Source organism: Palaemon carinicauda, chromosome 22 (genome assembly GCF_036898095.1).
Source record: "Palaemon carinicauda isolate YSFRI2023 chromosome 22, ASM3689809v2, whole genome shotgun sequence".
Classification (NCBI taxonomy): domain Eukaryota; kingdom Metazoa; phylum Arthropoda; class Malacostraca; order Decapoda; family Palaemonidae; genus Palaemon; species Palaemon carinicauda.
Genome location: NC_090746.1, coordinates 72,559,961 through 72,586,107, shown reverse-complemented (window position 1 = coordinate 72,586,107; position 26,147 = coordinate 72,559,961). Strand labels below are relative to the sequence as shown.

The 26,147-nt window shown below is 33.8% G+C and overlaps 1 protein-coding gene across 1 annotated transcript in view; it reads right to left on the bottom strand.

The window, feature by feature from the left end:
- LOC137616542 (spectrin beta chain, non-erythrocytic 5-like) overlaps positions 1-26,147 on the bottom strand; it is a 276,452-nt gene that overhangs the window by 20,693 nt on the left and 229,612 nt on the right. Inside the window, 7 exon segments of the mRNA XM_068346386.1 lie at positions 7,366-7,557; positions 9,567-9,702; positions 10,841-10,979; positions 11,090-11,311; positions 15,166-15,240; positions 20,705-20,835; positions 23,910-24,002. Of these exon segments, the coding sequence (XP_068202487.1) occupies positions 7,366-7,557; positions 9,567-9,702; positions 10,841-10,979; positions 11,090-11,311; positions 15,166-15,240; positions 20,705-20,835; positions 23,910-24,002 (988 nt within the window).

Below are 26,147 nucleotides of genomic sequence, written 5' to 3'. Positions count from 1 at the left end.
TTCGTCAAGGGCTAGAAAGAAAATACAATAGAATATATGATTAATATTAGTATTCTCAAAATCGAAATATAAAGTAACGATACAAGTAATTGTGAAAACAAAAAACGATTGTCAAGAGTATTATGTATCGTAGAATGACTGCATTGCGTCATTTTATGTACCATTGAACACTAGCACTTCAAACTATTTCACATTAGATCATAATAGACCTGCCCCTTGTGAGAGATATACTCTTTCGCCAAGGGCCAGAAAGAAAATACAATAGGATACTGTATATGAATAATATTAGTATTCTCAAAAGCGAAATAATAAATAACGATACAAGTATTGTGAAACAAAAACGATCGTTTATTATCTGACATCTCCCTTAGTAGTACTACGAGTGTAAAATGACAGTATGCTCGAGAAATCTCTAAATCGAAAATTGACTAAGGGAAATTTATACTAATAGGACAAATATATACTTGAAAATGATATATTTCCCTAGATTATAAACATACAGGTACTCATGCTTAGTAAGCTAAAATTTCTTGCAAGAAAAGAAAATATTTCACATAATGCAAGTCATACTAAGAAGATTACGTCACAGGATTGTGACGTCATCACGATGGCGGAATGAATTCCTTTAAGGAAATCAGATCTCGCTCTGCTAAGAGTTTACGTCACAATGTTTGAATGTTTAAATGTTTCTCCTTCCATTGTTCTTTAGTTAATAAAGTAGGGGGAAAAATTCTTTGATCCTTCAATGTACGAACATAGAAAGAAAACAAATACATACATGCTCCCTGCTAAATACAGTGCGGGAAGTAAGAGCAGCTCTAAAGCCGGTCTAGCCCTACACACAAAGTTTAACAACAGAAGAGCCATCTTGAAAATCAAGTTAAATTAAACTGTCCAAGTTGGACCAGCAAAAAACTATCCTATACAATATCTTCGATAGTTGAAAGGCAGCGAAAGCCATTAACAATAATCAGACAAAAGGTACTTCACCAAATTGTATAATAAAGTAATATATCCGGGAAACGAATTCCCGAGGTGTTGACTCGATTAACGACAGAGGATTTCTGAAGAATGTTGGGGATGGTTTTGATAATCTATGAGAGATGGCGCTCATGTATGACCACCTAGTGTCATGGCGACGATCGCCGCGAAATTGAATTTTCTGTCGTGCCGCGTCGAGACGTGGGATTTAAGCTATATATATGTAACTACTAGGGAAGTTACATATTTAAAAACAAATATTTTCTAATAAACCTTATATCTATGATTCTGTACCTTCAGTTTGTCCAGTTCCTTCTTCCATTTTTCTAAATGCCAGCTGTTGCTGCTCAGATTCGTCTTTTTTTTATCATATGTCAATTCAATAAAAGAATAATGTTTTGTAAACCAAATTCTATCCTGCATTCATGGCTATAACAAGCCAATTGGAATTTGAACTTCAGAACTGTGTAATATCGAGGAGAGACTTTAAAATACTGAGCAAGAAATTTAGGCGATGCCTAATGATCCCTTCTAACATTCATATGTTAGTAGTGTATATTGCAGTTGTCTTTCCCATATCTGTTGAATACATCTATGTAAATAAAAGACCTATTGAAATATCCAAGAAATATGTATTCAAACTATAGGATTGAAAATAATCTTGAGACACTAACCAAGCTAGAATTACAAACAAACCAGGTAAGTACAGTAATACAGGTAACAAGTTAATGCATATCCTATCTATCTAAAGGCCAGACAAAATTTTTTTTATCGATTACCATTATCATATTCCAGCGATTAATAATAAAATTTAAAAGTATTTGTCTTTTTCCAAGCTATTCTATCTACGGTATTTATCAAGGCACTTCCCCAATTTTGGGGAATAGCCGATATTAGAAAAAAAAGGGGGGGGGGGGACTTTTCCTTTCTTCGCTCCTCCCAGCCTAACGAGGGATTCAGCTGAGTTTCGCTGGTACTGTTGGGGTTCCACAGCCCACCCTCTCCCACTATCCACCTCAAATGAAGTTTCATATGCTAAATTCCCTACTGCTGCTACCTCAGTGGTCACCAAGGCAACCGGAGAAAGCAGCAGGGCCTACTGGAACTGCGTCACAATCACTTGCCATTCATTCCTATTTCCAGCACGCTGACTTGTCTCTCACATCTACCCTCCTATCACCCAGAACTTTCTTCACTCCAGCCATCCACCCAAACCTTGGCCTTCCTCTTGTACTTCTCCCATCAACTCTATCATTCATCACCTTCTTCAGTAGACAGCCACTTTCCATTCTCTCTACATGGCCAAACAACCTCAACACATTCATATCCACTCTAAATGCTAAATAATTTCTTACACCCGTTCTCTCACCCTCACTACTTTGTTCCTAACCCTATCTAATCGAGATACACCAGCCATACTCCTCAGACACTTTATCTTGAACACATTCAATTTCTGTCTCCGTCACTTTCATTCCCCACAACTCCGATCCATACATCACACTTGGTACAATCACTTTCTCATACAGAATTCTCTTTCTGTTCATTCCTTACCCTCTGTCCTTTACCACTCCCTTCTCTTCCCTCAACACTTTGCATCCTAAAGCAACTCTCCATTCAACATGGCATTCAACCAAACACCACCCTCCCTTCTCATACATTTCATAACCTTACTCTTACCCATATTAACTCAACTTCCTTCTCTCACATACCCTTCCAAACTCTGTCACTAATCGGCTAATCTTCTCTTCCTAGTCTGCAACCAGTACAGTATCATCTGCAAACAACAACTGATTTACCTCCCACTCATGATCACTCTCCTCTGTTTCAATCCTCGACCAAGCACTCGTCAGCATTCACCTCTCTCACCAATCCATCAACAAACAAATTGAACAACCATGGGACATCACACATCCTTGTCTCAGCCCCACTCGCTGAAAACCACTCGCTCACTTCATTACCTATCCTAACACACGTTTTACTGCCTATGTAGAAACTCTTCACTACTGTACTTGTAACAACCTTCCACCAATTCCGTATACTGTAACCTCATCAAATTCCACATTGTTTCCTTATCAACTCTATCATACGCTTCCTCCAGATCCATAACCGCAACATACACCTCCTTGCCTTTTGCTAAATATTTCTCGCATATCTGCCTAACTGTAAAAATATGATTCATACATCCCCTACCTCTTCTAAAACCATCCTGTACTTCTAAAATTGCATTCTCTCTTTTATCCTTAATCCTATTAAATAGTGCTCTACCATACACTTTTTCCAACCACCCTCAAACTAATACCCCTTGAATTACAACACTCATGCACATGTCCCTGAGCTTTATATAGTGGTACAATACATGCACACACCCAGTCGACTGGTACCACTGACAACATAAAACACATTAAACAATCTCACCAACCATTCAAGTACAGTCACACCCCTTTCCTTTAACATCTCGGACCTCATAACATCCATACCAGATGCTTTTGCTACTCTCATTTCATCTAGTGCTCTCTTCACTTCCTCTCTTGTAATCTCTCTTATTCTCATCTCCCATCACTAGCACCTCAACACCTGCAACAGCAATTACATCTGCCACCCTATTATCCTCAACATTCAGTAAGCTTTCAAAATATTCCACTCACCTTTTCCTTACCTCCTCTCCTTTCAACAACCTTCCATTTCCATCTTTCAGTGTCTTCAATTCTCGAACCAGCTTCCTTACTCTCTTCGCTTCTTTCCAAAACCACTTTTTATTCTCTTCATATAAACGACCCAATCCATGACCCGACCTCCAGTCAGCCGCCCTCTTTGCCTCAGCTACCTTACGTTTTACTTCTACATTTTTCTCTCTATATCTTTCATACTTCTCTAGCATCCTGCTTTTGCAACTAGGGGTGTAGCATACCAAGTAATAATAATAATAATGCACTATTAATCTGCAGCCATTCTTCAAATGCCCTCTTTTTCTCTTCCACTTTTATCTTCACTCCATGCCACCATTCACTAACCTTCCTCATGCTGCCTACAACAATCTTCTTGTCACATCATTTGAACTTCCACTTCTCTAATTTACCAGTTTCTCTCACTTTCACTCCGTCATATGCCACGTCCAACCTTTCTTGATATTCACTTTTTACCTCTTGTTTTATTAACTCTTCAACCTTCACTACCCCCCCCCCTCCTCTTTTACTACAATTAATTTTCCTTCAACCAAAAAATGATCAGACATACCGTTAGCCATACCCGTAAACACGTGCACATCTTTCAATCTTCCAATCGTCTTTCTAGTTATCAACACATAATCCATTAATGCCCTTCCTACCCATTTTCCATTTGCCACTCTCACCCATGTATACTTGTTATTACCTTTCATTAAAAAAAAAAAAAAAACACACACAAACAACTTTTTGCCAGCTCTTGCTAAACACTCATATTTACCAGTCTCTCACCACTCTTATTTCACCTGGTATGCCATACTTCCCAATGACACCTTCTCTCCAGCACCCACTCTAGCCTTTTTAAGTCACCCATCGCAACTACATAATTCCCTCTACACACCTAGTAAATTCATTCCACTCTTCTTCACTTTTCTCACAATCTGCCCCATACACACTAACAAAATCCCAACATTCTTTAACCAACCTAACCCTTACTCAAATTAACCTAAAAGATACCTCGTTCCATTCCACTACTTTATCTGTCATCCATACACTCGGCAATAAAGCCACACCCTCTCAATCCCAGACACTCTACCAGTCACTTCACCAAACATCACTACAACCTTCCCTTTTATCTTTGTCTCACACAAGGCCGATATTATTATTAATATTATTATTATCATTATTATTACTTGCTTAGCTACAACCATAGTTGGAAAAGCAGGATGCTATAAGGGCTCCAATAGGGAAAATAGGCCCATGAGGAAAGGAAATAAGGAAATAAACAACAAGAAGTTTAAGTATGATAACATTAGAATAAATCTTTCATATATAAATTATAAAAACTTCAAAATAACAAGAGAATAAGATAGAATAGTCTGCCCAAATGTACCCTCAAGCAAGAGATCTCTAACCCAAGACAGTGGAAGACCATGGTACAGAGGCTATGGCACTACCCAAGACTAGAGAACAATCGTTTGATTTTGGAGTATCCTTCTCCTAGAAGAGCTGCTTACCATAGCTAAAGTCTCTCTTCTACCCTTACCAAGAGGAAAGTAGCCACTGAACAATTACAGCGCAGTAGTTAACCTCCAGAGAGAAGAAGAATTATTTGGTAATTTCAGGGTTGTCAACTATATGAGGAAAGAGCAGTGTAAAAAAATAGGCCAGACTATTCTGTGTATGTGTCGGCAAAGATGAAATGAGCCGTAACCAGAGAGAGGGATCCAATGTACAACTGTCTTGCCAGTCAAAGGTCCCATTAACTCTACAGCGGTAGTATCTCAATGGGTGGCAGGTGCCTTGACCAACCTACTACCCATCCTTCTATTCCTAAATATACTTCCAATTTTCCATCTTCTACTCTCTATCGTACTACATCCAAGCACATTCAGACTCCCCAAAACTAAAGTGTGGGGAGCAGTCACTCTCCCCCCCAGCTGCTCCTCCTCTTAGATATCTCACAGGAATAAAAATACAGGAGAGGGGGTCCCAGTCCCCTTGTCCCGTCCCTTTTGATCACCTCTTACGACACTCAGGGATATGTTGGCGCTATTTTAATTGTTATTATGCCTCTACAGCCAAGCTAATTTACATAAACCCGAGTCCTTTAAAATAGGAAGATGTCTGAAGCAGACCATTGAATTCATTAACGAGTTAGTTAACAACAGATGGCAAGAGCGGAGAAGTAGTTGGTACATCAACACTCTCAGCAGTCAAGGCATACCATCTATGGATCGCCCCACAAAGCCAGAGTTTGTGTTTCTTAACACATCTTTCTTGGTTCTACCAGCGCTCACAACTTGTCGTTAAATACCTCGGTAATGAATCCAATAGCCATTCCACCTCTACTGGAGATATTTCCCTATTTTAAAGAATGAAAGGTTTTTATACACTTAAGAATAAATCCATGTAGCTAATGTACTGTAGTTTTGCACAAATAGAAAATACGTATCTCTCAAAAAGATAGATATCATCATCCTAATCTAGAATATAAATAGACTACAACACCCCAGATTTAATACTGTCTGAAACCAGGTTGCAAATCATGCAATATAGACCCATCATTAATAGTTTTCATGCCAAGATTGATCGACAATAGTTGAAAAACAAAAAATTAAAAGAAGCTTTTATTTGCCCCGAGTCTTCTTTACATACATGTACTGTATGAATGTTATTTTTTATATTAATAACCTGTATCTTAATTTACTCCATCACTTTATTCAGCTTCTACTTCATACTACATATGACACCTATGAATCTCACCACCTTCTGACCATCTTCAAAATCTACATCTCTATTTCAGTGTCTCCATCTGCTAAATAGAAAAACACAATTCCTGTCCATAGATTAATCCTTTGCTTTGTTACTAACATACTTCTGTTTGCTCTCCTCTTAACCTACAGGAGTTATAAAAATATACTTGCTTAACTGAAGAGGAATAAATAATGGCAATATACTAGCTTGCTTATGAAAATAAAATCTAGACTTCATGATCTAGTGCCTTAACTTCATGCCCTTCAAACGTTAAACTCAAAACACATTTTTGAAACATCATGTCACTTCAAGTTGTAATAAGTGTATTGTCTCTTTACCACCAGGCCAAGTACCTACAGGCCTACTCTTACTGTTACTGTACAATTTAACATCAACTAAAGCCAATTTTGAAACAAAAAAAATACATTAAGAGAAATAGAGAAAAGTAATACATACTTGTAAATCTACTAAACTGTTGACTACAGTGTTGCAATAATGCATATCACTATCTGTTCTTCCATAACCTTAGAATGCTATGATAACATACCTCTGATGTTTACAGAATATCTGATAACTAAATTAAGATTACAAGATGTCATTCCCCTACCGACAGGAGCAAGTTTAATTGTTTGTACTTTTAAATTGAATCATTGAAGTACTTTTATATTTTTAACAACATACTTTCTACAAGACTCATTAAGAAAAAGGTATTGAGGATTTACTATTAAAGGTTTTGAATTGAGAAAATAAAGCGTAATAAAATTGCCACTTTCCAACACCTAAAAAAACATATCAGTTGTTGCCTGCAGAAGTACATTACCAAATAACTACAAGAGGGAATGACGAGCAACCAAGGCCTTGCATTAAAGTAACGTAAAAATAAGGTGAAAAAAAAAAACAGGCATAACCCGAATAAGCTACAGTAAAATTAAGAGTATTTTGGACATGCACATAACACAGTACTTACATGCTCCAAGTTGGCATACAGGGGATTATCAAGAGCCTGAGAATGAGGCCTTGTAGGATCTAAACCACCTCCCGCTCCCTGAGGATGAGAACTGATAACCCCACGGTGATGGACCTCAGGAGTAGACTGACTTGACGAGTTATCAGAGTCCCGAGAAGGAACTGTCACCATGTCGCTGCCCGCATCCCCTTCCTGTCACATGCAACATTCCAACATGACACAACCCAACACATAATACAGGCATATAGGGCACCAAACATAAAACACCACAACACGGGTACACAGCCGTGAATTTAATCTTTATAACCGAGGAAAAATAGGTGCACATGACAAAGCTATGGTAATCAAAACTGTTCATGGACATGAAGCTGTTGACTACTGTGATACTACTTTTACATGTCCTATTAACATCAAAATTAATCAAAAAGAGTGCACAGGACAAGATTTAATCTATATGGGAGGAGAAATTGTAAAAATATCAGTTACAGATAGAAACAATCTGGTAAAAGAAAATCATGGCAAACAGCACAAAATCTAACAAAAAATTTAGTGTCCCAAATAAAACAAACATAGCTGTGTGGAGAAAGTGACGCAATGGCAATGCTTGTTCAGGGCAGGGAAATGACAGAAAATCTGAGCCAAAGCAAAACTATTTTTAGGGTAAAACTATAAGGATTAGTGTATACAGTACAGTATCCTAAATAAGCTAAACTCGATGTACTGTAAACCATGGGGATAGCAACTAATGTAAAATCATAATCTGTACAAGTAATTAATTTCTTTAAACAAATGACAGCCATTAAATGCTGTATGAATAAAAGACAAAAATCACTAACATTAATGTAAAAGTATTTACACTGTGAATCATCAAATTCTTATTTTTGTGTTAATGACTATGAAGAACTAAGATTAATGCACAAGACAATAATTTACAAAGGCAGATTTGCTTAAATGTACAAAAATCATCCAACGAAAAGCTATGTTGACTAAATTAGGATTGACTAGAATAGGGGGAATCAGATTCACTGAGTCTTTGATCCACCTGAAAAAGATGTGCCAGTTTCAAAATAGAATAAGAGCAAATACAATAAAACATATCCAAGATGCAAAATATTGCATATCCTAAACCATAAGAACACTGGATCTCAATAGAATTCGTTTTTAACACTGCTGAAAGCAAGTTATTGTAAACATCTCAACATTTCAAGCAAGTTCCCATTAACACTTAAGACCCAAGTTTAAATGTAACTACAGGTATTTGTTAATACTGAGATGACTTGAAAGAAGTTAACTTGCTTCAAGAGGTGTTATAAACATAACAGTCTCCCCTGAACAGCTGATGCAGTGCACATCCATCTAGTGTAAAACATATTTCAGACATATAACTTTTAATTACCAATTGGAAAGAACTTTCATGCTAAAATTTCCTTTCAGTAAATTTGAACTTAAGATTATGAACCAATAGCAAGAAATTCCCAAATAATATATGAGGTGGTTTACACCTGTAAAACCTCACTAAAGAATGTCTCTGGAATATTTCTTCCTGATACTAAATAAATATTTTCACAGAACTTACCAAATCATAAAATCAAAAATTCCAAATTCTATATAACCTTAAATTCATTCTCTTTCTCTATAAACTGTTAACTTTTAAATAGATTACTGAACTGTGCATTATTAACCCTTACAATTATTATTTCAGAAACCCAATGATAACTTATTATTACTTTTCTTAAATCCCTAAGATGATACTCGTACATTATAAATGACTAACAGAACATGGCAATTAACCTAATTTCTTAGTCTCTCAACTGCTAAATTAAGAAAGAACTATTAAAATGGCCAGGAATGTAAATTATTATTATTACTAACTAAGTACTGTATCATATTGTGATGAAAATATCAAATCAGTCAATTACTGTATAGATAAAAATTATTCCACAACATTGCCTTACAGAACAATTTGTCTACATACATGGATACTCATGCAATACGTGAAATTTTTCAACATTCTAACACAATGCATAACTGCAAATAAAGTATCAAACTTAAAATGTCAAGCAAGGTCCTCGGTAAACAAATTAAGCCACTATATAATACTCTACTTGTACCACACACTCATGTGACTTGACTTACATTCACTACACAAATTAAAATATAAATATTTATTTGAAACAGCTAAAAGAGAAGTTTGAATGAACCTTATGATTGTCGTAAGACATCAACTGCATTGATGGTGGAAGCTGGGCATGGAATCCTAGTTTTGTGACCCATTCGCCGAGTGTCTCGTCTGAATCCGCAAGCAACAAGTACTCTGCATTATCTGAAGTTATTATCCTTAAAAAAAAAATAGGAATATTTCATTAATTAACATTACAATATTTTAATTAACATTACAATATTTCTGATAGTTTTACCATCTATCTAAACATTCTTTGATCAGTAAACAATGTTTCACCCTCTCTCTCATGAAAAAAATCTTTATTAAGGGGGTAAAATTAAAATGCCAAAAGGGGGCTCTCTAAAAATGCAAGACTAATTTTTATTCATATACAAGATATTTTTTTGTTCTGGCCACAGGAAACAAGCTTACAATGGTTGTTTATGGCTATGTCACTTATTTACTAAAATATCTTATTTACAATAATTCAAAGTGAATTGCAGATGTGAATATATCACTATAGGCCTAATTACAAACAGTATTTTTTATCAAAACAATTATTTTACTGTAAACATCTTTCTGCCTGTTGATATCACCTTCCATACGTTTTCCTCCTTGCCTCGAGGCATTTGACTTTGTGAAATTTTAGAAGTCACTTTAATGTTTGGCCCTAATTGCTTTAGTCAGTTTGTAGTGCCACTCTTCCTTGAATCTCTGGTTGAATTTTGTTGACCAAAACGACAAACTGATAACAGCAGACTCAGATTTCCCCCGATTTGAGGGGGCTTTTTATTCATAAATTCCCAGACTGAAATATTAGATACTATTTTTATTGGTTTCCCCTTTTCCAGAAAAACTGGGAACACTACTACTGGGCATTGATAAACCTGTTTATTCTTGAAGGGTAAAATTAATAATAATCTTGAAAAATTATGTAGCCATTACAATGCATGAACATTTACAAGTTGTGGACAGACAGTAATATAGATGCATCCCTAAACAGTAATTTTGTATCCCAGAAAGTATTTACAATTAAGATAAGGGTTTTGATTAGTAAAAATAACATACTGAAATTCAAAGTTCCAAAAAATTTCTTTCATCTTATATCAAGAGTTTAATGACTTGTAAAATTAAAGATACTTCCGATTGGCCCAAGAAATCTGAAAATTTAAGCATTTATATAATAATTTTAAGCTTTTGATCAACGGCTATTATCAAAATTTTCAAAAAGACAAGAGACATAAAACACCACTGTCTCTCCCACTGGGATGAATGGGTCTCTTCAACATTATACTGTTCAAAGTTCTCTCTTACCTAAAGACATGTTTCTTCTTAGTGTAATCTTCAGCAATTTCCACTTTGGCTTGATGGATGGAAATAGGGGGGGATGCTGCCTTCTGGTCATAAAAGTCATCCTCATCTTTGAAGAAGCACAGCAACTGTCCACAGAGAACTAGGGGAAGAAATTAATAACTTTCACAAGTGACCTAAATCAAATCACTTCTTTCATTTAACACAAGATGTTTTGTGACAAAGAGAAAAACTCCACAGTAGAATTTTTACCAGTATAGAAAGTCTTCCAAGACCTAATTGTTGCTTTCTTTCCTCCACTCTGAAGTTCTTGCTTTCTCTCCAAGTAACCCTGCAGCTCAACTGGGGGTAGATTGGCCATGTTTTCCATCCGCTTATGTTTCCTGAAGCTCTGCGTTCTTCTTCGTGTAGTGAAGCTCGGAGTACGCTTTGGCTTCTTCAAATCTACTTTCATGCTTTCTGCTCTCTTGATATCTATTAAGCACAAGCACAGACAATATATTAAAAAGTTACATTCTAACTAATAGAAAAATGTATGAATAAGTGTGTCTAATTTAAAATTTCCCTTCTCATTTACTGTTTATATAAAAACTTCAATTTCTCATTAGATGATCAAATGTAATTTCAAGGCAGCTAGACTGCACATTTTACCAGAGTAGTAACTACTGTACTCCTTATGACGTATCATCCGGTTTTATTTTTCATTTTTATCTTAAGAATCCTTCTAAGTCATAAACTTGAGTAGCTAGTGCCATAGTAAAGTGACAATACTGTGCAATACAAGTGTGCATACTGCTGTGTGTGAAAATTTATCATATCAAAACAGTTGGAGGTATAAATTTAGGTTTAGTTTGCAATGACTTTTTAATTGCTAATCATTTATCTACTGCAAAAGTCAGTGGACATGGTAGTAAAAGTTAGCAAAACATATTAATCAAATCCAGCACCGGTGAACACTTCAATGTACCAAATGGAGTCATGCAATATTATAACAACAGAAGCATCATCATCCTCCTCCATTAAAAAATCATAAATCATCAAAAACAAACACCAAACAAGGAAATAATTCAAAAATTAACACATGCTACTTTATGAGAAGATAAAAATCAGATCTTGAAATAAAATCACAAAAATCACTAAAAAAGGATAATGGGCAAACTTGTATGAATAAAAACCACATGCCTTCCATGTTTTGTTACAAAATAAATTTGTCCCTTAAAATCAAGAGAGCATTAGGGGATACATTATGCAATAAATGCTATCAACTACGTGGGGAAGGGCTTCCAGTTCATGAACCAAATTGCAATGCAAGACAAATATAACATTTCTCTGCTGACTATAACAGATTGCTATAAAGATAAATACTAAAAAAATAAAGAACTATTATACTGAAAAAAATGCAGTGCTGAATTTCACACACAAACAAAGTAAAATATCAAAAGTATGAGATATTTTAAGTAGTAATTATTGGAAAGACTCAAAATTCTTGTGGACTTCAGGGTTTAATCGAGTAAAAATATTGTAAAGCTCGAAAAAAAAAGTCGACCACATCGTTTTAACTTTGCTAACCAAAATTCCACATCATTTTAACTTTGCTAACCATAATCTACATCATTTTAACTTTGCTAACCATAATTCCACATCATTTTAACTTTGCTAACCATAATTCCACATCCTTTTAACTTTGCTAACCATAATGCATCAGTTAACTTAACTTATAAAAAGATTATCTAACTTTCTAAATAAATGAGGTATACAAAGTACTCAATGACCTAGACCCTAAAGTTTATATTAAATGAATTAAGATACATACAATATGATCTTCAACCCAAGTCCTTCAATTTTGGAACCCTACCCTTTACCTAAAACCAATAAAACCTATAAAATAAATTCCAATCCTAACTTCCCATGTTAACAGACTTCATATACCTGAAGACCACTTCTCTTTCTAAATGCTATATATTGATAATCTAATTCAAATCTTTCAATTTAACAACCATGCTAACACAAAAAACCATGATTATAATAACAAATAAAACAAAAAAATCTAAAAGTTATCTACACTAATAAAAAACCACGGGAAAGGTTCCAATGACATAAAAATTATATAAAAATTAGTCATACCATAATCGCTTTGTCTTGCCGGACTAACTTTCCTTCTAAAGTAAGCAAACTTCCCTGTGCAGTTAGGAAAATATTTGAAAATGCATGCAATGTTTCATCACGATGTATACCAATGCCATATTTAATATTACAAGGATATTCATCTTACTTACAGTTGGTCTTCTTCAAAAAAAACAATTATCACAATATCTTGAAATAGGAAATAATGTTGGATTACTTAGATCTATTAACTTTCAACATAACCAAGTGATATGCTGTAATTAAATACAGCTATCACTAGCTAACGATTCAAAGTTATCACTACTATAAGTACTATGCATATTTTACAGAAACAAAATCCTACTACCATACTTTTTTTTTGCAATTTTTGTATAGTGGCCTTTTCTGATGTTCAAAGTTTGTATAATCTACAAAGAAATAGAGCAAATCTAATATGCATAATATCAAATATCTGTTGATTTCTTGACAAGCTACCTAATATTAATATCACTAAGTTAAATGTGTATGGGTGGTACTTTTGCCCTTTTCTCTTTTCATCACTTCCAAAAAAATATTAAAATTCATGGGGTCTTTTTACATTCTTTATATGCCTTTAATCATGGAATCCCTACTCACATTGTAGTGGCCACATCTTTAGTAATAAATTAATGTGCTGTTTGTTTTGTGGGGTATCATCAGCATATACATTTAACACAAGTGTACCAAGTTTCCTTTACTATAAAAGTATGAGTATTTAATTATCTCACAGGCAATGTTACTCCATCTTTTTTTATGCTTGCCAACAAAATTTTAGACTGAATTTTAATACAGCTGTAGTGAGGTTGTAACACTACATAAAAGCCCCATTTTCCCTTACTTAAGACTGAGTTATAATATCTATAACTAAATGTTCACCCATTTATTGATTGAGCTTTGTCTCCTTCATTAGTTTTTCACTATTTTGCTTGCGTCCAAGGTGGTCTTAGGAAGTTTTTTTTTCATACTTTTCAGAATGAATAGATATGAATATTTGCAAATTTCAAATAATTATAATTAAACATCTCTAAAATTATCATAAAAATTACTGTATCATGATTTATTATTTAGGATATACAGTAATGCAGTAGTTTATTAAAACCATGAATCACACTTCTAGATTGACAGGGATAGCCTGAAGGACTTTTCTCAACTAGGGTAAACACTGGAGCCAAGTTAAGATGAATGTACAGTACTTTAGTTATACGATGTATTATGAGGGAGAAGACAAAATGCAATAAAGCAAACATAAAAGGAAAATAGCAATGCTGCTAAGGAATGAAGGGGCCTTCAAAGAATCTTCAGCCTACTGTAGTGTACCTCAAAATATATTCTTTTTAAATTACTATGAAACATGGATGATACTTGCCTACAAATGTAAATGGTAACTTTCCTCACAATTTGGTATAAATAAAAAACAACCAGGTCCACATAATATAACGAACATAATTTTATGCAACACTTACTAATCTATCCTAGATTTAGTCAAAACTAGCATCTACTTTGCTTTGCAGTTTTCAGGCAAACAAATTACTCCAATATGAGTAAAGTCATCTAAACACAATAATATCTTACTTTCATGGATATCAATTATGCCATTACTAAAGAAAGAACTGTACCAGAACTACCCTGCAAAACCTCTAACTAGATAGAACCATTCTCTACTCCCAGTACTTCTAAAACAGTGGATTAGATGAAATACTATGTAACTCTTATAATTCTTGACACTATCATATATATTTTATGAATCAACTCAAGATTAAACCACAAGACTGTATTTCATATAATGGGCATTAAGTCATCTCTCGCATTTCCAAATCAATTCAAATTCATTTCCACCCGACATTTATAAATCATTAGAAATTCAGATTTCCCATACAATATTGAAATCTCACGTACGAAGTCCGCCCATTACAAACATACTGTACAATATGTGTTGTACATTTGAAGCATAGCAAAATAGCAAAAACCATTCATACAAAATATCTGTATCCCAGTAGAAAACCGACTGATAATATAATCAACTACTATGATAAGCAGCGTCCTGATAAAAATACTGTACACGTAGTACTTCAATGAAAGAAGCATCGTACAAAACAGTAAAAATCATTCACATTTACAAAATTTTCAGTCCCAGAATGACAATAATTGGCATTGCAAGCAGGGTGAAGAGAATCTGCTAAAAATACCTTGAGAAACTCTCTTATTTTCCAATCTATATTTCTTGGAGTAAATACCGTCTAATTGTACTTGGAATGCATGATCTGTAAGACAATTCTTAATGAAAATGAAGAATAGGTTACATCAATATTATACGGTATTTTAAATATTAAACATCCCTATATGATGCTATTTGCTCTTTTATCTAAGAAAATTACTAATATCTATTTACAATTAAAACCTCTGTAGATATGATATTTCAAAATGCACGACGAATCTAAAATAGATTCACAATTCTGAAATGGAAATTGTACCTGCACTGGGTGTTATAAATCAACAACTTTACTGCTTCTTTTATCCTTTCAAGCCACAGCCTCAGTAACGTGCATAAATGTTGCCATAGCATTCAAGTATACAGTATTTTGGTGTACTCCAGTTTTTATATACTTGCCAACAAAGCTTTAGACTGAACTTTAATACAGTACATATATATAGTCTAGAAGTAATATACCCGTATAATATTATGCACTTTAGCGATTCAAAACACAAGCGTCAACTCTTCGTGGCTTACCATAAACTACAGCACTTATATTGGCCAATTACTTATTACAAATATAATGCAATGCATCAACCAATTTACAAAAGCTTAATGACTATCAACAGAGTCAAAAATTTTTAAGACTGAATTAAGGAAATTACAGTAATCCAAGTGTGAACGGAGTGACGAATGCATCTTTCCCTTGATCTGACCACTTTGTCCTGTCAGAGGAAAAGTTGGTGAGAGTGCATAACCCTATCCTTCATATACGTAAGAATATTTAAATTCTCTTCTTACTAACAGAGTGATAGCTCCTCTTCAAAACAAGTTTCAGTACTGTTCATATGTCCGGTATCTATCCAACTACCAGAATACATTAGTCAAGCCATCAAAGAATGCTAAAATTTCTTTTATTAATCATACTCGCCAAAACTAAGAAATTTCAATGGAAATGTTCACTATCATTGTATTTTTTTTTTAAATGTAACACGATAAAATATGATGACCTTAAGGTACTATAAATGTATTAATATTTACCTATCTTATACTTTTAAACTTCTGAACTATAGCACACCAAAAGCACTTGTCTGACTTACAAATCCGTCATTTACATTAACCAGCACTCGGGGTACATTTTCACAAATCCTAGACATACCATTCCCGAATATCAAGTAGACAAAGAAGAAAAACGTAATTGTCTTGCAGGACTGTGCATGTAAATCTTTAGACTGTAAGTTCCAGTTAGGTAACTGTCCCATTTTCTTGTGTCCTCTTTAGGTCCGCAGTTTTTTTCAAGACTTAACAGATTTAAGCTTTATTCAATTCCTTAACTGCACTTATACATTATAGAATTTTTCTGATCCACATTTGTATACTGAAAGATTTATGACTTCTAGAATTACTTAACTATATTGAGGAATTATGTAAAAAGGTTGCCTATTTTAATATGCTTACTGCTTGTCGGCAATTAATGTTGTAATACCTTATCATTCCTTCCAGACCAATGTTTATCTAATCTAATAATTTCGGTTTTCCGATTATCAGCGTTAAGCTCTTCCATTGGGTAATTTCAGTTTTTCAATTATCAGCGTTAAGCTCTTCCATTGGGTAATTTCGTTTTTTCAATTATCAGCGTTAAGCTCTTCCATTGGGTAATTTGGGTTTTTCAATTATCAGCGTTAAGCTCTTCCATTGGGTAATTTCGTTTTTTCAATTATCAGCGTTAAGCTCTTCCATTGGGTAATTTGGGTTTTTCAATTATCAGCGTTAAGCTCTTCCATTGGGTAATTTCGTTTTTTCAATTATCAGCGTTAAGCTCTTCCATTGGGTAATTTCGGTTTTTCAATTATCAGCTTTAAGGTCTTCCATTGGGTAATTTCGGTTTTTCAATTATCAGCGTTAAGCTCTTCCATTGGGTAATTTCGGTTTTTCAATTATCAGCGTTAAGCTCTTCCATTGGGTAATTTCGGTTTTTCAATTATCAGCTTTAAGCTCTTCCATTGGGTAATTTCGGTTTTTCAATTATCAGCGTTAAGCTCTTCCATTGGGTAATTTCGGTTTTTCAATTATCAGCGTTAAGCTCTTCCATTGGGTAATTTCGGTTTTTCAATTATCAGCGTTAAGCTCTTCCATTGGGTAATTTCGGTTTTTCAATTATCAGCTTTAAGCTCTTCCATTGGGTAATTTCGGTTTTTCAATTATCAGCGTTAAGCTCTTCCATTGGGTAATTTCGGTTTTTCAATTATCAGCTTTAAGGTCTTCCATTGGGTAATTTCGGTTTTTCAATTATCAGCGTTAAGCTCTTCCATTGGGTAATTTCGGTTTTTCAATTATCAGCGTTAAGCTCTTCCATTGGGTAATTTCGTTTTTTCAATTATCAGCTTTAAGGTCTTCCATTGGGTAATTTCGGTTTTTCAATTATCAGCGTTAAGCTCTTCCATTGGGTAATTTCGGTTTTTCAATTATCAGCGTTAAGCTCTTCCATTGGGTAATTTCGGTTTTTCAATTATCAGCTTTAAGCTCTTCCATTGGGTAATTTCGGTTTTTCAATTATCAGCGTTAAGCTCTTCCATTGGGTAATTTCGGTTTTTCAATTATCAGCGTTAAGCTCTTCCATTGGGTAATTTCGGTTTTTCAATTATCAGCGTTAAGCTCTTCCATTGGGTAATTTCGGTTTTTCAATTATCAGCTTTAAGCTCTTCCATTGGGTAATTTCGGTTTTTCAATTATCAGCGTTAAGCTCTTCCATTGGGTAATTTCGGTTTTTCAATTATCAGCGTTAAGCTCTTCCATTGGGTAATTTTGGTTTTTCAATTATCAGCATTAAGCTCTTCCATTGGGTATCGTCGTTTTATTCTAAGAACATATTTTTTCTTTGAGTACTCAGTGAACAATTACGGTCCCCTGATGAAACGAGCACTTCAGGTGTTGCACGTCACAATTTTTTCTACAACATTAGCTTAGATACCTTAACATTAAATGCTCTATAGATATTTTTATCTCATTCATCACATTGAGATTTATATTGTTCTCACTCACCGTCAAGTGGGGAAGCCTTTTAGTAATTCCTGTACTGTACTTGCAGACATCAGGTAGTTTCTGTCTACTAATATTAGCCTGCAATCAGAGTTACACTACCTGCCTGCACTTCCAAGTTGCCCACAATCATTGTACTGAGTTTTGACAGTACAGTATAGTTTGCTCTTCCAAAACTTCAATTGCAGAAATAATATGAAAAGGACAGGAAGTTGCCTAGTCACTTGATCTTCATAGAAATCAGAACAAACAAGGTTTTAGAAGTATCTCACAATCACAGGAGACCAAATTTTCCAATGTAAAAGTAATCCTTTAAGGACATAGTGCAGACCAATACCAAATAGCAGCTGTAAAGTACCACTGCATCTAACCATCACAATGTAGAGGGAACAAAATGATGCTTCAAGACAAGAGACTATAACAGACTCAGTAATTTACTTGGACCATTCCTATTCCTTAAAATGCAAGTCTTCTTCCTGTCTTGACCACTGCCAGGCAGGTTTTGTTAAAATTGTGTCTCACAATTCTTCCAAAGTTGCTGAGTTATCACCATGTTCGGAGACACATTTTGACCAGGCACAAGGTGTTCAACTCGATACATGAGAAAGAATTATTTCCCTAAGAGGCAGGTTATACAAAACAGACATTTAATGTAGCCAAACCTCTCAAAGATTATTACCTGTGATAAATTAACCATTCTTGTCCTATCCTAGTACAGCAGAACTAATTCAAATGAAGTTATAGGCACAATTTAACCTTTCTACAACTTATGTTAGAAGCTCCACTCATTTCATTATTATCTTCTAGTCTCTGAGAAAGAAGATGGGGTAGTAATTGGTAGTTCTAAACTGCTTAATGTTTGTAAACTTTCTTCCTCTAGAATTTCAGAGAGACCCAAGAACAACTTTATCTTTGGATAACATAAATAGCAGATCCTATCAACACTACAACTCTTTTTTTATTACTTCAAATTCAGGTTGGCAGTCTCCTGTCCCTCAGTTTAATAACCTTCTCTCTTTCAATTTGACTTATTTTGAGTTGTGATTTTTAGAATTTGAGACAGGTGCATTGTATATAATATTTTCATATTATATATACAGGTAATTTCATATTACCAGATGCATGTGGTGTTGTCTCTGCTGTTATGACTGTCCTTTACAGTAATGAGTTTGAGTTTTTCTCCTAGTTGTAGACTCAATGGATTGTTGGTTCCAGCCAGCTAATTCTGAGGAGTCTTCAGCTGTCTCATCGTCTCTATACCAATTTAAACTAACTGCCCAGTCTTTCAGCCCTCCTCTATTTTTGCTTCCACAGTGTAGACTGGCCAAGAAAGTCAGGCTCTTACATAACTGGAACACAAGGTCTATAAATGGGCTAACACACTGCAGCCAGCCATCAATAAGGCGTCTTCTTCCTGCTCGGGAGTGGCAATTCTTGGATTTGTGACTACTATAAATGAGGTCTGATGTAAATAATGGATTGATATTCAAAATAACTTTTTAAAACTACATTTATTTTTCAATATACTGTACTAGTTTATATTTTTCCTGAGACTGAAAACTATTCATAAACAAAAATTGTCAAGTAATACAACCAAATAACAAGAAACATTAACATTGATAAGAGCAATTTCCCCTGTAAAACAGTAAAGATGGTTCATACAATCTGTCCATAGTAATGATGTCTTGAGAGTCATTATTCTTGGATAAACATTTTGTAAACAAGGTTGCTCACCAAAATGTTCAATACTCCTGCAACCTCTAATTACTAGAACTATGTATGTATTAACACTACTAAACATTCAATCACTCTCTCTTTTAAATCGGACCACATCACCATAAGGTGCACAATATCTAACAGCCATCATCCCTTAATCAATATTACCCTGAATTCATTATATGATTTTTAAACAAATATTGCCATTTAAACCTACAGGCACTTTATAACACTGTCAAATATTGTCTAATAAAACTTCTAAAAGAAACAAGATGGAGACTAACAACTCTATTTAAATTATACTTCTACACACACACATTGACCCTTACTTTTCTAATAAAAATAATTTCCTAAGCCAGAATTCTTCAAGTACATTTCTCATAAAATAGTATAAACGTTCTCCACCTCTATTACCATTTCATTATATGCAAAAAAATTCTTCTTGGCCACTTTTTGTTTCAACCTGCACAAAATACTTTCCAATGGACCAAAATTATATTCATGAAAACATAAGGATTCATGTATTTCAATTTGTGACTTAATTGTGAATATTCCTAATTATCTGCAAAATATATAAATCTTACTTACTCTTTCCCATACAAATCCCATCTATTTTTGCCTTCCCATTCCCTTACCAAAAAAACAGGAATGAATATTCAAGGAGAGTAAATATATAACATTGCTACCCTATACTCCTGCTATCATGTAGGCCATGTTGTAATATTTATGTGAAATTAAATGGGTAAAATAAAAGTGCCCATCATGCAACATGCACTTACCAGCACCTCTGTTAGAGGGAGACTTTCGGAACATCTCTTGACGCAGACTGTTACCTCTCTTTAGACTGCTCAGGCTTGTTTGGGAACCAGATCTGAGGAGGCCTCCACCATCAGGTATCTCGAGTGTTTTCCTGTCAGAGAAGCTAAAGAATTAAGCTTTTGTTTGGACAATAGACATGTCTACTATAATTGCCACACCATCAGATGAATAACACCCTCAAATATTAATGAACCACTCTTCATACTATTTCTACATTGTGAGTTTTGCCAATCTTAATTTTCATTCTTTCTACTTTGATGTGTACTTTCCAATCTCATGTCTCTTAGTACAATCTAATATTGTTTTTATTACAAATTCAACGTTAATCATAAGTTTCCGTTACTGTATCTGTAAGATAATTTTTTTAGGTATTTTATACTTTCAAAGAAATGCAACATCATAGGTAATCACGGTGCTTACTTAGAGGATATTTCAGCAACTATATTCAATCACATGGGAATTCTATCTGAAATTAACAACTTTATTTTCTAAATCCCGTGTAATTAAAAAAAATTGCAAGTATTGCTTAACTATTCAGCAAAAAAATATCCATGCCAATCTAACTTAAGAATTATCTAAAACTATTTGCTCACTAATAACATTACATTAATGTAAACATAGAGCACCTTACAAGGAAGCAATTTGCATGTTATACAAAGGATCTAGGCATTTCACTTCGCTCTTTGAAAAGGATTAAGAAGGATTCTTCCCTTCAAATATGATTAAAACAATTCTCCAGTACAATATATTTAATGTGCTTGTCGCAGCTCAAATAAATAAGATAATGAAAATGCATTGGATATAAAATTCTAGCAGATATATCTGTTCATGTAGATCATTAGAGATACACCTGATCTTATAGAGGGATCTACTCTCTTTTAACAATTGCAGCAGCATGTTAAATGTACTCAGAATTCTTGTAGCGTAACTAGCTAATATTCTCAGCAGTACGGAAATGGCTAAAATATATATCAGAACCACAACCAAAGATATTCTAAGAAGTTACTGAACGTAGAGAGTAGAGGTCCCCTTTTTTGTTTTTGTTTCATTTGTTGATGTTGGCTACCCCCCAAAATTGGGGGCAGTGCCTTGGTATATGTATGTATGTACTGAATAAGAAGAGCGATTAAATGCACAGGTATATATAAACTTGCATTAAAGATCCTCCAAATAAGCACCAAACCTATGAAATATACCATTACTATACTTGAAATATTTTAGTTCACAAACATTAACCGTAAATTTTATGAATTTCACACTTGTTGAAGCAATGCTTATCTTCAAATTAATAAGCTTTTTGCCCGACTTTCTACCATGACAAATGTCACATATTTTCCAGTGACAATTTAAAAAAAAAGGGAAGCTCATTCTACCGTCACCACTGCCACCATTACCGCCACCAAAAAAACCAAAAAAAAAAAAAAAAAACACCGCTCAACTGCAGCTCTATTTAGTCTATTTAGCAATACTCAATTTAATCTTTCCACCATTACAGACTACTGTACCTTGTAACAGTATTTATTCAAATGCAGCAAGGCAAGATCTCAAATATGCAAAACAAACACTGTTTATCAATAATGCTTACCAAAGATGCTTCATAATGCTTAGCAAAAGTCTTCGTGTCTTGCTACCGTCCTCACTTACTTTTGAGTGTACTGGGTGCTTGAAGATTTAACTATTTCTTATGCAAAACACCTGCATAATCTACTACATAAGCTTTAATATATAATTTACTGTGTAATGGAGTGTAATGTATATTGTAAGATATTTTCAAACTTAATAATACCAAGAACCTTATATGCACATTTTAACCATAAAAATAATACTGTACAGATAGTAACCATGAATGACTGACAGTCTGTATCTATATGTATATACATTATATCTTTATTATAAACCTACAATATATTTCTATGTAAAATTATTATTTATATCAAACCAATAAGACATCATGTAATGAGCGAATGAAAAAAAAATTTTGGTTATCTTCGTAATAGTTTCTCCCATACAGATCTCTATTTAAAACTGTATTTTGTTATCATGCAGAGAATGCTGTACAGTAAACTGCTTTAGATTGGTGAATATCACAAAGAAACAAGATTAGTATCACCAATGCACAAAAAAGGATACTGTATACAGCCTCAATTATCAATCATTCGTGGGCCAGTGATGCAAATTTATATTTACATTGTTAGGAATTAACAATTCACATTTCCATGAGCAGTTAAAAGTTTTATGAATGTAATATGGATGCTTAATTATCCGTATGCACCAAAATTATTCTTTGACATAAAGGCAATATCTGTATGTAAGTTGTCAACACCAAAACTAAACCTATAAAAAAAAAAAAAAATAAATAAATAAATGAATAAATAAATAAAGTAAACGTAAGTATTTGAAAGATACTTTTTAAAAACATTCAAATCTTGTTCATGCATTACTTTACAAAGTATACTTACTGAAAATCAATTAAAGTGTAATTCAACATATTTTCCTTTTTTGCTTTTAGCACAATATAGTGTCAATATTACTGCCCTATTCAATACTATACACATATGATTGTATTAATTCTTAGACTGTGAAGGTATGCAAAATAAAAGTAACGCTTTCTATTTCATAGAAAAATATAGCCATAATATTCATGGAAATAACACAACCCTGTTCCATTGCTAAATTCACAAACCTTGTTCCTTACATCTTTATAAGCCTTACTTTCCATCTGTAGTCTTTATACTGCACTCTCCAGACAACCTACTACCTAGCCCTAATTCTTAAGCCTGTAAATTTTTCTTCCATTTATATTAATTTCATTTCTATCTACAAAAGGTATGTTCTCAAAATTCGTCCCTCGACTTCAAATTATTTTTCCACATACTATACTTGCATGTCTCTTTTGTTAGGTAATATAAAAATATATATATAGACATATAATATATATACATAAATTATGTATAATGTTATTTACAACACTAGTCAAGTTAAAATGTGCATTCATTATAAGTTTCTCACAGCATGATGCACTATAGAACTATTTCCCCATGGCCACGTGACATGACAAGAAGCATCAATAAAGACTTGAAGTTTCTCTCTTAAAAGCTTGTGTTTGGATGCGGGGCCAGACCAGGTGTGCTCCAGGCATAGTTAAATGGATTAGTGCATCAATACCTTATGAGAACCTCTCCCAGAGAGCTTGAACGCATCCGGTACCTTGGGTGAACCTCAGGAGTGCTCGTTGTCTCAGCTGCCTCAGAGCTGGAACTGTGTGGGCAGTGCAAGGTCAAGTAAGGTCAAGGAAGTTTGAGTAAGTGCAAAGAGGGGGTCATTTTATCATGCTTTTAGAGGGGGGATAAGTAATAATAGGCACCAGAGAAAAAAAAAAATTCTAAAGCAACACTATCTCTGTTCTGTGATAACTCAAACTCTTAAAGCATAAGCCAGTCCAATAAATTAATTGCAAAAAGCCAAGATCTGCATCTGTATCCAACATATCATATGACAAAAAACCTAAGTCCCTCTTTCCTTTTATTTGAAGAATTTCAAATTTTGACAATCTTTGAACAATTCACCTGATGTATAGAAATCACGAAAGCCGACACGTGATGAGCATAAAATGCATTATAACCACGGAAGGAAAAATGAAAAGATTTGATTGGAGTTAGTACTTTCTTCCATTAGGGATATCAAGACTCAACATATCCAATCAAGTCTTTTCATCTTTCCTTCCGTGGCTATAATACATTTCACCTGATATAATAATAAGTGTAGATTTACCCCAATGTTCTCCATAGGTTAACAATAAAGTAATCAAATTAATAAGCTGCAGGCCTATGGATGTCTTACTCTCAATCTTTCATAGCATTTTCAATTAGCAAAATGGTTAGTCACATCAACAACCAAGTTAACCCAGTTACATAAAGCCTCAAATGACATCGATAAAAAAAACATTTTCTTGAGAAACAAAGTATTAAAAACTCATTTTTAGCAAATTAGTGTATTAAGACTGCCATTGGTAGAGCCAACAATTTGCATATAATAATATAAAAAAGGAATCCTATGAGTAATGTCATTGGTTTTCATTACATGACTTATTTGTCTCAAGGCAAAGAAGATACCACTACTTATTACAGCAGATACTTTTCTTTTTTTATTTGGCATCTTGATTGATTATAATTGATCCTCTTCGAGAGAATGGAAAGCTAATGCCTTACACAATTTTTCATATTTGTTCAACTTTTATTTCTATATCGACGCAAATCTTACTATAGCACTAATAACAGAAAAATTTGACTAAATATATTGCAAGGTAATGATAGAAAAAAATTTAAGTAATTAATGTCAATTGCCAGCATACTATTCATTCACTTCTTTTTACAATTTCTTTCCACCCTTATTTATCTTCAATCAATTCTCTTCTTCAAATTCAATAAAACGAATCAAACATCCCTTTTAACCAAATGTTACAAAATTATCACAAGCATTTTCATTCATCCTCGCCCTAATAATTCTTCTCTAGTGCCTATAATTTTACTATGGGATTACACAGAACAGTTTAATCAATATACTAGAAATAAATGACATGCAGTTTTGTTAGGGATAAAACAAAACCACACTAGTCCCACATGCTCTATATTCTAACATCATGCAGGAGAAGGTTAGTGGAATATATTATCAAACAATGCTCAACATTATATACATCTTTGCTCAAGGCTGAGAATAAAATGTTACAATGACTAGACATAAAGAATTTGTCATCACTAAGATGGGAAGCATACTATAACATTATCAACAGAATAAACAAATGAATCCCACATCTATTTATTCAAAACAGTTGGAGTTGACAAATCAAGTAAAATATTAGAACAAATTTATTCAGTTAGTTATTAGAGCAAACTGCCCATCTCAGAAACTAAAGTCATTAAAAGATTTTATGACCTAAATATAAAAAAAAAAAAAAGGATTGTGTGATACATGCAGTAATAGGTTTGTTACAAAAAACACTGATTTAAATTTTTAGGAATAATAAAAATAATCAAATAGCTAAGAAATACTGAAACCTGATCAATCTTTACTTGAACAAAAAATCAAATATCATACTTTAAAATTACTATGGAGCAAAATTCTTTTAATGATCATTTCTCTAATGGATTTTGCCCGCTATGACTAATTCATTCTCTATGTCCACACACAAACTGAGTATTGATTTATTGGATTACTCCTATATAATAAAATTCTTTGTATCATTTTACATTAAATAAAGAGTCAAATTCCGAGTCCTCCACAAAATCTAGACCCCTATTACAAAATCTAGAGTTGAAGACCATCATGTATAGGTGGCTAGAACTTTGCAAGTGCCAATAGATTCCTGAAGTCCTGGATGAAAAGTGCCTCACTATTCATGTCAAA